Source organism: Mandrillus leucophaeus, unplaced genomic scaffold (assembly GCF_000951045.1).
Source record: "Mandrillus leucophaeus isolate KB7577 unplaced genomic scaffold, Mleu.le_1.0 Scaffold78, whole genome shotgun sequence".
Classification (NCBI taxonomy): Eukaryota; Metazoa; Chordata; class Mammalia; order Primates; family Cercopithecidae; genus Mandrillus; species Mandrillus leucophaeus.
Genome location: NW_012108474.1, coordinates 2596709 through 2610391, shown reverse-complemented (window position 1 = coordinate 2610391; position 13683 = coordinate 2596709). Strand labels below are relative to the sequence as shown.

The 13683-nt window shown below is 58.4% G+C and overlaps 1 protein-coding gene across 2 annotated transcripts in view; it reads left to right on the top strand.

Annotated features, from left to right (window-relative positions):
* ABCA3 (ATP-binding cassette, sub-family A (ABC1), member 3) overlaps positions 1-13683 on the top strand; it is a 57753-nt gene that overhangs the window by 42410 nt on the left and 1660 nt on the right. For both annotated transcript variants that reach the window (XM_011966999.1, XM_011966998.1), the window contains 13 exons: positions 1293-1479; positions 2649-2952; positions 4002-4275; positions 5324-5528; positions 5969-6188; positions 6530-6688; positions 7607-7779; positions 9179-9307; positions 9467-9661; positions 11555-11742; positions 12266-12436; positions 12635-12825; positions 13033-13106. In XM_011966999.1, coding sequence (XP_011822389.1) covers positions 1293-1479; positions 2649-2952; positions 4002-4275; positions 5324-5528; positions 5969-6188; positions 6530-6688; positions 7607-7779; positions 9179-9307; positions 9467-9661; positions 11555-11742; positions 12266-12436; positions 12635-12825; positions 13033-13106 — 2470 coding nt within the window. The remainder of the gene's footprint in view (positions 1-1292; positions 1480-2648; positions 2953-4001; positions 4276-5323; positions 5529-5968; positions 6189-6529; positions 6689-7606; positions 7780-9178; positions 9308-9466; positions 9662-11554; positions 11743-12265; positions 12437-12634; positions 12826-13032; positions 13107-13683) is intronic.

Here is a 13683-nt window from a genome sequence, read left to right as displayed (position 1 = left end):
CCTCCCAGATTCAAGCAATTCTCCTGCCTCAGCCTCAGTAGCTGGGACTGCAGGCACATGTCATTACGCCTGGCTAGTTTTTTTGTATTTTTAGCAGAGATGGGGTTTTGCCACACTGGTCTGGAACTCCCTACCTCAGGTGACCCTCCTGAGGATCCATGCTGGGATTATAGGCATGAGCCACCATGCCCGGCCACCATCTCTACTAAAACTACAAAAATTAGCCAGGCGTGGTGGCACACACCTGTAATCTCAGCTACTTGGGAGGCTGAGGCAGGAGAATCAATTGAACCTGAGAAGTGGAGGTTGCAGTGAACTGAGATTGTACCACTGCACTCCAGCCTGGGGGACAGAGCAAAACCCTGTGTCAAAATAAAAAGAAAAAAACGTGAGATAGGTTTTCCTCCTTGGGTAGCCCACAACCTAGAGGAGGCGACAGAATAGGTGATCATACATGTAGGACATGGTGGTGCATGCTCTGGGGACATCTGTCCAGGGGACCACATGTCCAGCAACAGACCCAGGGAATCCAGGCCAGGCGAGGCGGCAGAGGGAAGGACGGACTGCCCACTGACCTGTATCCCACACAGGACCGAGCACTGACTGACTTTCCGCGAATCCTGGTTGAAGGAAGGAAGCGTGAACATAGGAAAAAGAAACCACGGGCTGGCCTGGAGTCAGCCAGCTCCGACTCCAGTCAGTCAGCCCTCTCTCCAGTGAGGGAGAAGGGCTCTGGCAAGGGCCAGAGGAGCGGGTACCTAGGCCTCACAGCGGCCTGCACGCAGGAGCAGGAAGCGGGCGGGCAGGGCTCACACAGCTCCAGGGGTGGCCTGATGAGGTTGCTTAGCCTGCCGGGGGATGCCTCCTGCCTGCTGCAGCCTCAGTTGTGTTTCCTAATTGGTGGGGAGTTCTAGGAAGGGGTGTGTGTGTGTGTGTGTGTGTGTGTGTGTGACGTAATTCACATAATATTAAAAAATCACCTCCTCTGCCAGGCGTGGTGGTTCATGCCTGTAATCCCAGCACTTTGAGAGGACAAGGTGGGTGGATCACTTGAGGTCAGAAGTTCGAGACCAGCCAGGCCAACATGGTGAAACCCTCTCTCTACTAAAAATACGAAAATTAGCTGTGCATGGTGGCCAGAGACACTGATGAGTGAGGGAACGCATAGGCAGGTGCATGAGCAAGCCGAGGACTGCGGCGACACTGCTCCCCTCAGTGCCTCTCAACACAGCCCCTCCCTCCACCCGCCCGGGGAGCTGGGTCCTGACGGGTCCGCGTGTGTGTCGGCACAGGGTCGGGAAGCTGGTAGACAGCAGCATGGACATCCAGGCCATCCAGCTGCCTGCCCTGCAGTACCAGCACGAGAGGCGCGCCAGCGACTGGGCTGTGGACAGCAACCTCTGTGGGGCCATGGACCCCTCCGACGGCATTGGAGCCCTCATCGAAGAGGAGCATACCGCTGTCAAGCTCAACACTGGGGTGAGTGCCCAGGCGCGTGGGCAGGCGGCGGGGGAAGGGCGAACAGCCCCCAAACACCTCATGTGAGCCGATGCAGAGGAGAGTCTGTGAGGGCGGAAACAGGGTCTGGGAGAGTCAGCGCACCGGGCAGAGGGCAGGCAGAGGGCGGGCAGCGGCTCACACTGCATGGGTCAGCAGGGAGAAGCGTCTGAATGGAGCAACTGGAATTTCTCATGCTCTACCTCAGGCCCAGCGCCCTGCTCAACAGGAACTTGCCGGGTGCCCAGCTCTGTGTTGAGGAGGCTTTCCAGCAGCCAGCGACGGGGAGGGGGGTTGCTGCACCTGGTTCACAGATGGGAAACCGAGGCCTGGGCCAAAGTCAAATGTGACAGAGTGACAGAGCTCAGTCTGATCCCTGGTCAGCCTGATCTCAAAGCCCTGACACTCTCTGCCTTGGAGGACCAGGAAGGGAAGAAGCTGGAGAACAAGGCAGTCAGGCTGGTGGGGAGGCTCAGCCATTTGTTTCCTGTGACCTGCATGGTGGTGTCTCCTTGAGGCACGGGGAGGGCAGGGGATGGCAGCTGGTCCTCTACTGTCCTGAGACAATGAATCTGTATCTGGGCCGGATGTGGTGACTCACGCCTGTAATCACAGCACATTGGGAGGCCAAGGCAGGCAGATCACTTGAGGTCAGTAGTTCAAGACCAGCCTAGGCCAACATGACAAAACCCCGTCTCTACTAAAACTACAAAAATTAGTTGGGCATGGTGGTGGGCGCCTGTAATCCCAGCTACTTGGGAGGCTGAGGCAGGAGAATCGCTTGAACCCAGGAGGCGGAGGTTGCAGTGAGCTGAGATCACACCACTGCACTCCACCACAGGGGACAGAGTGACCCTGTCTCAAGAAAATAAAATAAATAGTGTCCACCTTGCCTCCATGGCCACTGTGAGGCTCCCAGTACCAATGTGCACGGCCCCATGGAGACCTGCAGAGTCTGCACAGGCAAGCCTGCCACGTGGTGCACTGAGCTCCCCACACAGCCATTTCAATGCTCCGGGAGTCTCCAGTGCAACCTCAGCTCCAGGCCCCCAGGCTGGCATCACACAGGACAGCACCTGCCACAGGTGGGTGGGGGTCAGGCACTGGCCCCCAAGCAGTGCTGTTGTCATCTGCGTCCCCCTCTGCCGCAGCTCACCCTGCACTGCCAGCAGTTCTGGGCCATGTTCCTGAAGAAGGCCGCATACAGCTGGCGCGAGTGGAAAATGGTGGCGGCACAGATCCTAGTGCCTCTGACCTGTGTCACCCTGGCCCTCCTGGCCATCAACTACTCCTCGGAGCTCTTCGATGACCCCATGCTGAGGCTGACCTTGGGCGAGTACGGCAGAACCGTCGTGCCCTTCTCGGTTCCTGGGACCTCCCAGCTGGGTCAGCAGCTGTCAGAGCATCTGAAAGACGCACTGCAGGCCGAGGGACAGGAGCCCCGCGAGGTGCTCGGTAAGGGGCATCCCGGGGGCGAGATGGGATCGGGGGCCAGTCGTGCGGCCAGAGTTCACCTTCCAGACTGCAGCAGGGTCGACATCTGGGGAGGATCGTTCTTGGCTGTTCTGAATGTGCTGAGGGAAGTTCAGCAGCATCCCTGACCTTGCCCCACCCCATCGTGACCATCAAACATGCCTGGAAACATTGCCGATGTCCCCTGGGTGGCAGATCATGGCACTGAGTCACTGGGGGTGCCAGAGACACTGGCATACTGGGGCCGGGCTTTGTCAGGCATCTCCTTACTGAAGCTGTCTTTCAGCATCATTCACAGGCAAAATGCAGAAACATAGTGACTTCAAGTTACCTTTGCTGTGTGACGATGCTGGCGACAGTGCGCCTTCGTGTGACAGGGTGTTTTCTTCCATCATCTTAAAACCCACAATTCTTGACCAGGCTCAGTGGCTGACACCTGTCATCCCAGCACTTTGGGAGGCCGAGGCAGGTAGATCACTTGAGGTCAGGAGTTTGAGACCAGCCTGGTCTACATGGCAAAACTCTGCTCTACTAAACATAAAAAATTAGCTAGGTGTGGTGGTGGGCACCCGTAATCCCAGCTACTCTGGAGGCTGAGGCAGGAGAATGGCTTGAACCCGGGTCGTGGAGCCTGCAGTGAGCCAAGATCACGCCACTGCACTCCAGCCTGGGCGACAGAGCAAGACTGTCTCGAAAGAAAAAAAAAAAAACAAAGAGTCTTGGTAGTCACAGTTGGATACTGCCCCAGGCTCAGAACAGGGACCATGCTCTGGTTAATGACACCTACTGGAAGGTTTTCTTATTTTGCAGCTGCCTTCCTGGCTCCTGACTAGCATTCACAGTTCCACGTACTGAATGACGACAAAACCCTGGCAGAAATTAGGCTCTCCTTAGGAGGAGAGTGACAGGGCGGGCAGCTCAGAGGATGCTGGCACCGCTGCACTGGGTCCCTGATTAGCCATGCTCAGATGGCAGCAGGTACCCAGGTGTCATCTCCTCCTGTGTCCTCTGACTCTGCCATTGCTCCCCAGGTGACCTGGAGGAGTTCTTGATCTTCAGGGCCTCTGTGGAGGGGGGCGGCTTTAATGAGCGGTGCCTTGTAGCAGCGTCCTTCAGAGACGTGGGAGAACGCATGGTCGTTACCGCCTTGTTCAACAACCAGGCGTACCACTCCCCAGCCACTGCCCTGGCCGTCGTGGACAACCTTCTGTTCAAGCTGCTGTGTGGGCCTCACGCCTCCATCGTGGTCTCCAACTTCCCCCAGCCCCGGAGCGCCCTGCAGGCTGCCAAGGACCAGTTCAATGAGTATGTGCGCTGCCCGTCCCCGTCCACCCTGGCCGGGGCCCCCAGGACTGACTGCCCTGGGCACTGCCACAGGCCCATAGATAGAGCGTTGTGTCTACTCTCCCAAAGCCCCTGTGTCTGGTAGGAAACCCCTGCCACATCCTCCTCCACCGTCCACAGCCCCCACTCCCTGTGACAGCAGATCAGCTGTGGGCCGTCCCATGCGCTGCGGTCCTGACGGGGACCTATGAAGGCTCGGCAGGCAGCCCTGCCTTCTCCTAAATCTGCCTGGCTCCTGCCAGCCACTGTCCTCACTCCGCACTGCTCTCTCCAACAGTGTGACCCACTGGGCACATGAGCTGAGGTGATGGAGGGTGAGCAGAGCAGGACTTGGCAAGAACTGCCGTCCCTGCCCCTCAGATGGCCACACGTCAGGAGCCTGCCATGCCATTGTGTGGGCAGGGCTACCCCCGTCCCAGCCACAGAGCCCCAGAGCTCCGGGGACCACCCAGAGGAGGCCAAAAATTCTGTTAATTTCAGGATAGCCACTCCTCCTCAGGGCAGTGTCGTCTCCACCCACATTCCAGGCTAGGCCTAGGCCTGGCGATGGCTGCATCCCAGCTTCTAGCTCCATCCCTGCCCCAAGAACAGAAAAGCAGCAGCCCTCGATCTGCTCTCCTTGCTGTCAACTCAGGATCCTAGAATAATGTGCAGAGGCCCGGAGAGGCTTTCCCTTTGCCACACTCCAGGGGGAGGCAGCGGGGTTCAGGACCTCCACACCTGGGCAGGGTCGCAGGCAGCCATGGGGCTGAGAGCTGGGCAGGGGGCGGGTGATGAGGAGAGTGACACTGCCATCGTCACATGATCAGCATAGGAGGTCCAGAGGAGCCGTTCTCCGGTGGGGGCAGATGTTCCTGGTATGGAACCGTGGTGCTCGTGCTCTCCCATAAGCCCCTTTATCGGTTGGGCTGCTGCCCTGCATGCCTTGGGCAGTCATAACTGAATACCCGACCTTTCCTGCCACCCAGGCATGCTGTGCTCCATCCCTGACCTTCCCTGTCCCCTGCAGGGGCCGGAAGGGATTCGACATTGCCCTCAACCTGCTCTTCGCCATGGCATTCTTGGCCAGCACGTTCTCCATCCTGGCTGTCAGCGAGAGGGCCGTGCAGGCCAAGCACGTGCAGTTTGTGAGCGGAGTCCACGTGGCCACTTTCTGGCTCTCTGCTCTGCTGTGGGACCTTATCTCCTTCCTCATCCCCAGTCTGCTGCTGCTGGTGAGCGCCGGAGGGTGCTGAGTCCGTTCCCCTGCAGACCGCAGGGGGTTTGCCCTGGGACCCCCTTGCAGAACCAGAACCAGCTGGGCAGCCTAGGCCGGCAGCTCAGCCCAACTCAGGGAGCACGGCTGGAATCCCCTGGCGGCTGCCACCTCGCCTCCTCCCTGCACCCTCAGCCTTTGCCCTCCATACATGGGCAGCGCCCAGAGCAGCCACCCTGGTTACAGCTCCCAGTGCAAGGGGACAAGGGGAAACTGGGACAGAGAGGGCCTGGGGCTGAAAGCCACCGCGGGGGCCAGACATGGCCTGTGGGGCTGATGGGCATGGGCCAGCTGACCAGGAGGGGTCTGAGGACCTCCAAATGCTCCTCTCACCCTTTCCCCACACGTGAGCTGCTCTCAGCTTGGCGTGTATGGCAGTGCCTCCCTGTGCCGCCGCAGGTGGTGTTCAAGGCCTTCGACGTGCGTGCCTTCACGCGGGACGGCCACGTAGCCGACACCCTGCTGCTGCTCCTGCTCTACGGCTGGGCCATCATCCCCCTCATGTACCTGATGAACTTCTTCTTCTCGGGGGCAGCCACCGCCTACACGAGGCTGACCATCTTCAACATCCTGTCGGGCATCGCCACCTTCCTGATGGTCACCATCATGCGCATCCCAGGTGGGCGCCTGGAGACCACCCCCAGCCCCCATGGCCATCCATGGAGCCGCTCCGCCCAGACAGGGAGGCACCCGCCACAGCCGAGGCAGGACTCAGGCAATGGGCCTAGCTCATGCTCACCAGCCCCTCTGCCCCAGCTGGCCCTGCCCGGCTAGCTATGACTGGTGGGCAGGCGTCCGCGGTGTCCTTGCCCTGTGCAGAGCCGGCAGGGGCGTCCCTGGGAGGTGCCCCTTCACTCCGCACAGCACGGACAAGGCCCTGTGCCCGCCCTGACCAGGCCTGTCCTAGAGGTGGGTGTGGTGTGCCCTCCAGCACAGACTGATCTTACCTCCCCAATGCAGCTGTAAAACTGGAAGAACTTTCCAAAACCCTGGATCACGTGTTCCTGGTGCTGCCCAACCACTGTCTGGGGATGGCAGTCAGCAGCTTCTATGAGAACTATGAGACGCGGAGGTACTGCACCTCCTCTGAGGTCGCCACCCACTACTGCAAGAAATATAGTGAGTGTCCCAGCCCCGACCCTAGGCAGCACCCCCGCGTCCTCAGGACGTGGCCACTGAAGAGGGGCCTCCCAAGGCAGGGGCTCCTCTGCGTCTGAGTGGCCTGGGGCTGGTGCGTTCCTCTGCATTGCCTCGCCCCGCCTCCCACAGTAGCCCCCTCGTGCCTGCTCGCTCCCAGGCCCTGTATCTGAGTTCCCATTCTCCCACCTGCCTCAGTGTCTGGGCATCTGTAACAAGGAACCACAGACCAGCACTTAGCACCAGCAGTGAATCCCCCACGGCTCAGGGGAGGACCCTTCCTGCCTCTCCCAGCCTCTGGTGGCTGCACGCATCCTGGGCTCCTGGCCACACCCCCTCACCACCACCGCCTCCATCCTCGCATGGCGGCTCCTGTCTCCTGTCTCAAATCTCCTTCTGCCTTTCTCTTATAAGGACACTTGCTGTTGGGTTTAAGGCCCACGCTGATCCAGTGTCTCACCTTAAGATCCTTACTGATCACATATTCAAAGACCCTGTTTCTAAGCAAGATCGCAACCCCAGGTCCAGGGGGACAGAACTTGGACCTGTCCTGTGGGGCCCCCTCAGCCTCCCACACACCCCTCTGTGCTTGTAACGGTCTCCGTCCTGGCCAGGAGGCAGCCCAGGGTTCCCACAGAGCCTGTGCCTCTCAGGCAAGCTGTCACTGCCCTGGGCCTGCCACATCGCTCATGGGACTGCATTGGATTGTTACATGCCTGGCCTCTCTGAGCTGTGGTGCCTCGAGAGGCAGCCGTGACCTACTGGCCTTCACATCTCCCCATGGAGGAGACACTGTTACAGGCGCCTTGAGCAGCCTGGGGAGGGGAGTGGAGGCCGGGAACCTGGGAGGGGAGGAGGGCGCCCCAAGCCTCGGGACACAGTGACTCCCTCGCCCCACAGACATCCAGTACCAGGAGAACTTCTACGCCTGGAGCGCCCCGGGGGTCGGCAGGTTCGTGGCCTCCATGGCTGCTTCAGGGTGCGCCTACCTCATCCTGCTCTTCCTCATCGAGAACAACCTGCTGCAGAGACTCAGGGGCATCCTTTGCGCCTTCCGGAGGAGGCGGACACTGGTGAGCGGCGCTGGGAGCCCAGGACACTGGTGGGATGCTCCCCAGGCCTCTGCTTGGGCCCAGCACAACCCGGGGCGGCTTCCACCTCCTTCTCCACCAAGCAGCTCCTGCACCAGATGGCCTCCCACTATATGGCCTCAGGACACCAGCCAGCAGTTACAGCCAGGGTAGGGCACAGCCCTTGCCACTCACGAGGGCTGTCGAGTTCTGAGCCCCTGCCAAAGAGTCAGCCTAGGGACCCAGGGCCGTCCTGCTGAGCAGAGGTGGTGCCCAGGGACACCCAGTGCCAGAGGAGGGGTCATGGGGCTGAGGGTGCTCCACGTGTTTACTGAAAACGTCCGTTATTTCAGGTCTCCATCCCCTCCCTCAAACAAGCAAAAGCAAATGTGTTGACATTGCATTGCACATACAGCTTAGCCGAGGGGGAATTCACTTCTTTAAAATAGTCAGACTTCTCTAAAAAAGGAACTGTCTCCATGTGTTAAAATCTTTGGCGAGGCATGGTGACTCACACTTGTAATCCCAGCACTTTAGAAAGCAGAGGTAGGTAGATCACCTGAAACCAAGAGTTCAAGACCAGTGTGGGCAACATAGTGAGACCCTCTCTCTTCTAAAAAGTTTTAAAAATTAGCCGGGCATGATGGTACACACCTGTAATCCCAGCTACTAGGGAGGCTGAGACAGGAGGCTTAAGCCTGGGAGGTCTGGGCTGCAGTGAGCTATGATTGTACCACTGAATTCCAGCCTGGGTGACAAAGCAAGACTCCCATCTCTAAATCTGAAAACAAAAATCTTACTTTAAGGCTAGGCATGGTGGCTCATGCCTGTAATCCCAGCACTTTGGGAGGCTGAGGTGGACAGATCACCAAAGGTCAGGAGTTCTAGACCAGCCTGGCCAACACAATGAAACTCCATGTCTACTAAAAACACAAAAATTAGCTGGACATGTTGGTGCACGCCTATAATCCCAGCTACTCGGGAGACTGAAGCAGGAGAATCACTTGAACCCAGGAGGCGGAGTTTGCAGTGAGCTAAGATCACGCCACTGCACTCCAGCCTGGGCAACAGAGTGAGAGAGACTCTGTCTCAAAAAAAAAAAAAAAATTAAAATTGTTTTAAAATCTTATTTTATATTCCCCAGCAGAGATTTATGATTTTTCTCCATGAGTCCCACACAGTTCTTTTTCCTCAGATAGTTTATGTCTCCTGGATGCTAGTTCAGCCCCGTAAGACCGCTGTGTCTTCTGGTAAAAGGTCTGAGTCGGACCTGTGGGGCCTAGGATTGGGACAAAGGCCTTAGTCCCACCAGACCTCCCACATCCACCCCCGCCCCCCCCTTCTCCACGGGAGCCACCCTGCGTCTGGGTTCATGCACGCGGTCTCTGTCCTGGTCAATCAGACAGAATTATACACCCGGATGCCTGTGCTTCCTGAGGACCAAGATGTGGCGGATGAGAGGACCCGCATCCTGGCCCCCAGTCCAGACTCCCTGCTCCACACACCTCTGATTATCAAGGAGCTCTCCAAGGTACCCTTGCAATTTGGGGTGGAGTCCTTCCTGCCAGCTGGCTACCTGACTGTCCCCAGGGTCCAACCCTGTCCCTGGAAGCTTGCAGCGCTGAGGCTCAGGCTGCTTTGCTTTGCGTCCAGGCCTCTGCATTCCATGTTTTCCGTCGGGTGCCTGCAGGTGTATGAGCAGCGGGTGCCCCTCCTGGCCGTGGACAGGATCTCCCTCGCGGTGCAGAAAGGGGAGTGCTTTGGCCTGCTGGGCTTCAATGGAGCCGGGAAGACCACAACTTTCAAAATGCTGACTGGGGAGGAGAGCCTCACTTCTGGGGATGCCTTTGTTGGGGGTCACAGAATCAGCTCTGATGTCGGAAAGGTGGGTGCAGCCAGGAGGTTCCAAAGGGGTGAGGCAGGCATGGCTGGAGGGGGCACCGTGGAGGCAGGGACGGAGGGATGCTGTCTGCAAACAGCTGCTGCATCTGTGGCTTGAAATGGGCCCAGCACGTGCCTCTGGACAGCGAGACAAGGTAATGAGCTAAAGCTAAGCTTCGCCAGAACTAGCAGGCGATGGGAGGGGAGAGAGATGGGTGCCAACATCGATGAGCCTGGAGAGGTGTATTCAGCACTGACAGCCACCTCTGCGCAGAGGCCATTCTGTGTCCAGGCAGCTCAGGTGTGGGTTTAGAAGCCTTGATGGGTGAAGGGACGGAAGGCCCTGGGCCCACCAACAGTTTTCCCATGTTGAGCTGAACCCCACCAGCTCCCCTGCAGAAGGACCAGAGGCAGCCCTCCTGCACCTCTGCCTGGGTCCTGCATGGGAAGTCGAGCTTGCCGAGCAGAGTAGGGGAAATGGAAGGCAGGGCCTGGGCCTGAGAAGTGGCCGCGGAGTCCTCTCCTGAGCCCACGCCAGGGGAGCCTGGACAGCAGAGGCCCTGGGCCAGAGTACGTGCAGGCCCTCTCGGGAGGAAAGCCTCATCCTAGGCTGCAGACTTCCCCATAGAGTGTTCCAGGGCTTACAGGCAATGCACAGCAAACAGAGGAGACAGTACCATGACTGGAAGCCACAGACACAGGCCCCGTGGGGGGACAAGCACATAGGCGTCAGATCTGCATCATCAGGCCAGATTATAAAAGATTATAAACTCACTGTGTCTACAGAAATAAATGATGCAATTGAAAGTCTATGCAGGGGAGAGAAAACCGTATATGATCTAGCAATGGAGGAGAGGGTGAGAAGTCCCCAGTACATGTAATCTGAGTTCCAGAAGGAAAGGAAAAGAGAGAGTGGCAGGGGGTAGTAGCCAAAAAGGTATCGGCTAAGATTTTTCCCAAACTGATTAAAAACATTCTGGGCTGGGAGCGTGGCTTATGCCTGTAATCCCAACTTTGGCAGGCCAAGGCAGGCAGATCACTTAAGGTCTAGAGTTCAAGACCAGCCTGGCCAACATGGCAAAATGCTGTCTCTACTAGAGAAAAATACAAAAATGAGCAGGGTGTGGTGGCAGGTGCCTATAATCCTAGCTACTCGGGAGCTTAAGGCATGAGAATCACTTGAGCCTGGGAGACAGAGGTTGCAGTGAGCCAAGATCACGCCACCGCACTCCATCCTCGGCGACAGAGTGAGACTGTCTCAAAAAAAAAAAAAAAAAAAAAAGATTTTGGAAGCTTGAGAACCCCAAAGAAGGAAGGTAAAGAAAAAGAAATCCAGTATCTAGAATCCACAGAACCCAGGCACTTCTGCTCCCAACCAGCTGCCGAAGGTAGCTAGGCAGATGGCAGCAGGCACGTCCTAATTCTGCTGGACATGGTCACTTGCACAGAGAACAGCTGCTGCACCATCTGACCAAGCAGTGCTCACCCCAAAGGTGGTGCCCATAAATCTTTCTTCTTAGAGGGAGAAGAAAGAGTCCTAGCACATTAGACGTCCCAGGCGTGAACGAGTGGGTGGCCAGCCCTGAGTCTGCCTCTATGTAAAGGCCATTCTTGCACCACCTAATCCCATGGCTGCCTGTCCTGGACCAGGCTCTGAGAGCAGCTCTGGAAGCCTCCCTACACCAGCCACATCCTTCCTGTGTCCCTGTTCCAAGAGCTTCCACTGTGGGCAGTCACCGGGGCCTGTGCACAGCTCCAGCGCCCCCCGTGTACACACACTGGCAGGGACCATAGACAGGTGCAGGGATGGGCACCTCAAGGGTAGTCCCTGTGACCCTCTGGAGGAAGGAGGCTTCCCTCCAACCCACCTCCCTCCCCGGCTACGCTCTGACCCCAGGTGCGGCAGCGGATCGGCTACTGCCCACAGTTTGATGCCTTGCTGGACCACATGACTGGCCGGGAGATGCTGGTCATGTACGCTCGGCTCCGGGGCATCCCTGAGCGCCACATCGGGGCCTGCGTGGAGAACACTCTGCGGGGCCTGCTGCTGGAGCCACACGCCAACAAGCTGGTCAGGACGTACAGGTGCACCTCCCAAGCCCGGCCCCTGCAACCAGAAGAGCCCTGGCCCTTCCCAGACTGGAGTCAGAATCAGGGTCCCTATAGCATAGAGCTGGGAGTGACTGCTCAGGTCAGCAGCCAGAGCTCCCACTTGTGGCTCCAGGATGGAGCTGGGATTTGGTTGTGTGACCCAGGTAGCTCCAGGTAGGAGAGGGACTGCCCTGACAGTGCCTGCCACCTAGGGACAAAGCCAGCAGCGAGAGATGCCAGGGCCACTGTGTTCCTGTGTAGGTGGTCCCCCTTAGGTGCGGGCACATGTGTTCCTGTTGTAGGTGTGTGCACTGGGCCCCTGGGAACAGCCTTCTCTGGGGCCTCTAGCTCTATGTGGTGGGCTCTCCAGGTGCACACACAGCTCCTTCCTCTTCACCAGGGCTGTTCTGCAATTGCTGGGTGTGGGCCTCTGCTGGGACATGGGCCTCCACTGGGACACGGGAGCCAATGCTAACTCTCAGCCTTATTCCCCCACCCGGCACCCTCCTGCCCCTAGTGGTGGTAACAAGCGGAAGCTGAGCACTGGCATCGCCCTAATCGGAGAGCCTGCTGTCATCTTCCTGGATGAGCCGTCCACTGGCATGGACCCCGTGGCCCGGCGCCTGCTTTGGGACACCGTGGCACGAGCCCGAGAGTCTGGCAAGGCCATCGTCATCACCTCCCACAGGTAGAGCCTAGGTCCGTGGGTCACTGGAAGTTTCAGCACCGGGTGGGCCGTGGAGGAGCCAGGTGACCAGGAGACGCATGAGCATCTGGTGCAGTGTCTGCACGTATCAGGAACTGCCTGATTGGGGGACCAACGCTTTCCTGTCTGCACAAGCCTTTGGCACCCCCAGCCCTGTCTGAGGCCCCGCCCTCTCCACAGCATGGAGGAGTGTGAGGCCCTGTGCACCCGGCTGGCCATCATGGTGCAGGGGCAGTTCAAGTGCCTGGGCAGCCCCCAGCACCTCAAGAGCAAGTTTGGCAGCGGCTACTCCCTGCGGGCCAAGGTGCAGAGCGAAGGGCAGCAGGAGGCGCTGGAGGATTTCAAGGCCTTTGTGGACCTGACCTTTCCAGGTGTGTGCTGGCCCCGGCAGCCCCCACTGGGTGGGCCCTGGGCCCCTGCCTAGGCCTCTCCCATCTGCTGTGTGGAGCGTCTGTGCCTCGCCCCTGCCAAGTCGCATCTCCCCAATCCCTGGGACAAGGACTCCAGTGCTGAGCACCCAAGCACTCTCCGATCCTCCAGCCCGGCCCTCACAGCAACACCGTCTCTCCTCTGTGTAGGCAGCATCCTGGAAGACGAGCACCAGGGCGTGGTCCATTACCACCTGCCAGGCCGCGACCTCAGCTGGGCGAAGGTAAGGCAGTCCCAGGGGCCCCACTGGGCATTCACGGGGCTGGGGGAGGTCCCTCCAGGGGTCTCTCCCTCTGTGTGACTGCAGACTCTTTCCACAGAGGAGTCAGTTTCCATTTCTCCCCTAACACTCACGCTGATACGTGCTGGTCTGGGGGTTTTATATCCAAAATATCAGTGGTAAAAGGAATTCAGTGTGCAGTAGGAAAAGGGCCAGGGATGGTGGCTCACACCATAATCTCAGCACTTTGGGAGGCTAAGGCGGGAGGATTGCTTAAGCCTGGGAGTTCTAGACCAGCCTGGGCAACATAGACCCCGTCTCTACAAAAAATTTAAAAATTAGGCCAGGTGCCGTGGCTCAAGCCTGTAATCCCAGCACTTTGGGAGGCCGAGACGGGCGGATCACGAGGTCAGGAGATCCAGACCATCCTGGCTAACATGGTGAAACCTCATCCCTACTAAAAAATACAAAAAAACTAGCCGGGCGAGGTGGCGGGCACCTGTAGTCCCAGCTACTCGGGAGGCTGAGGCAGGAGAATGGCGTAAACCCAGGAGGCGGAGCTTACAGTGAGCCGAGATCA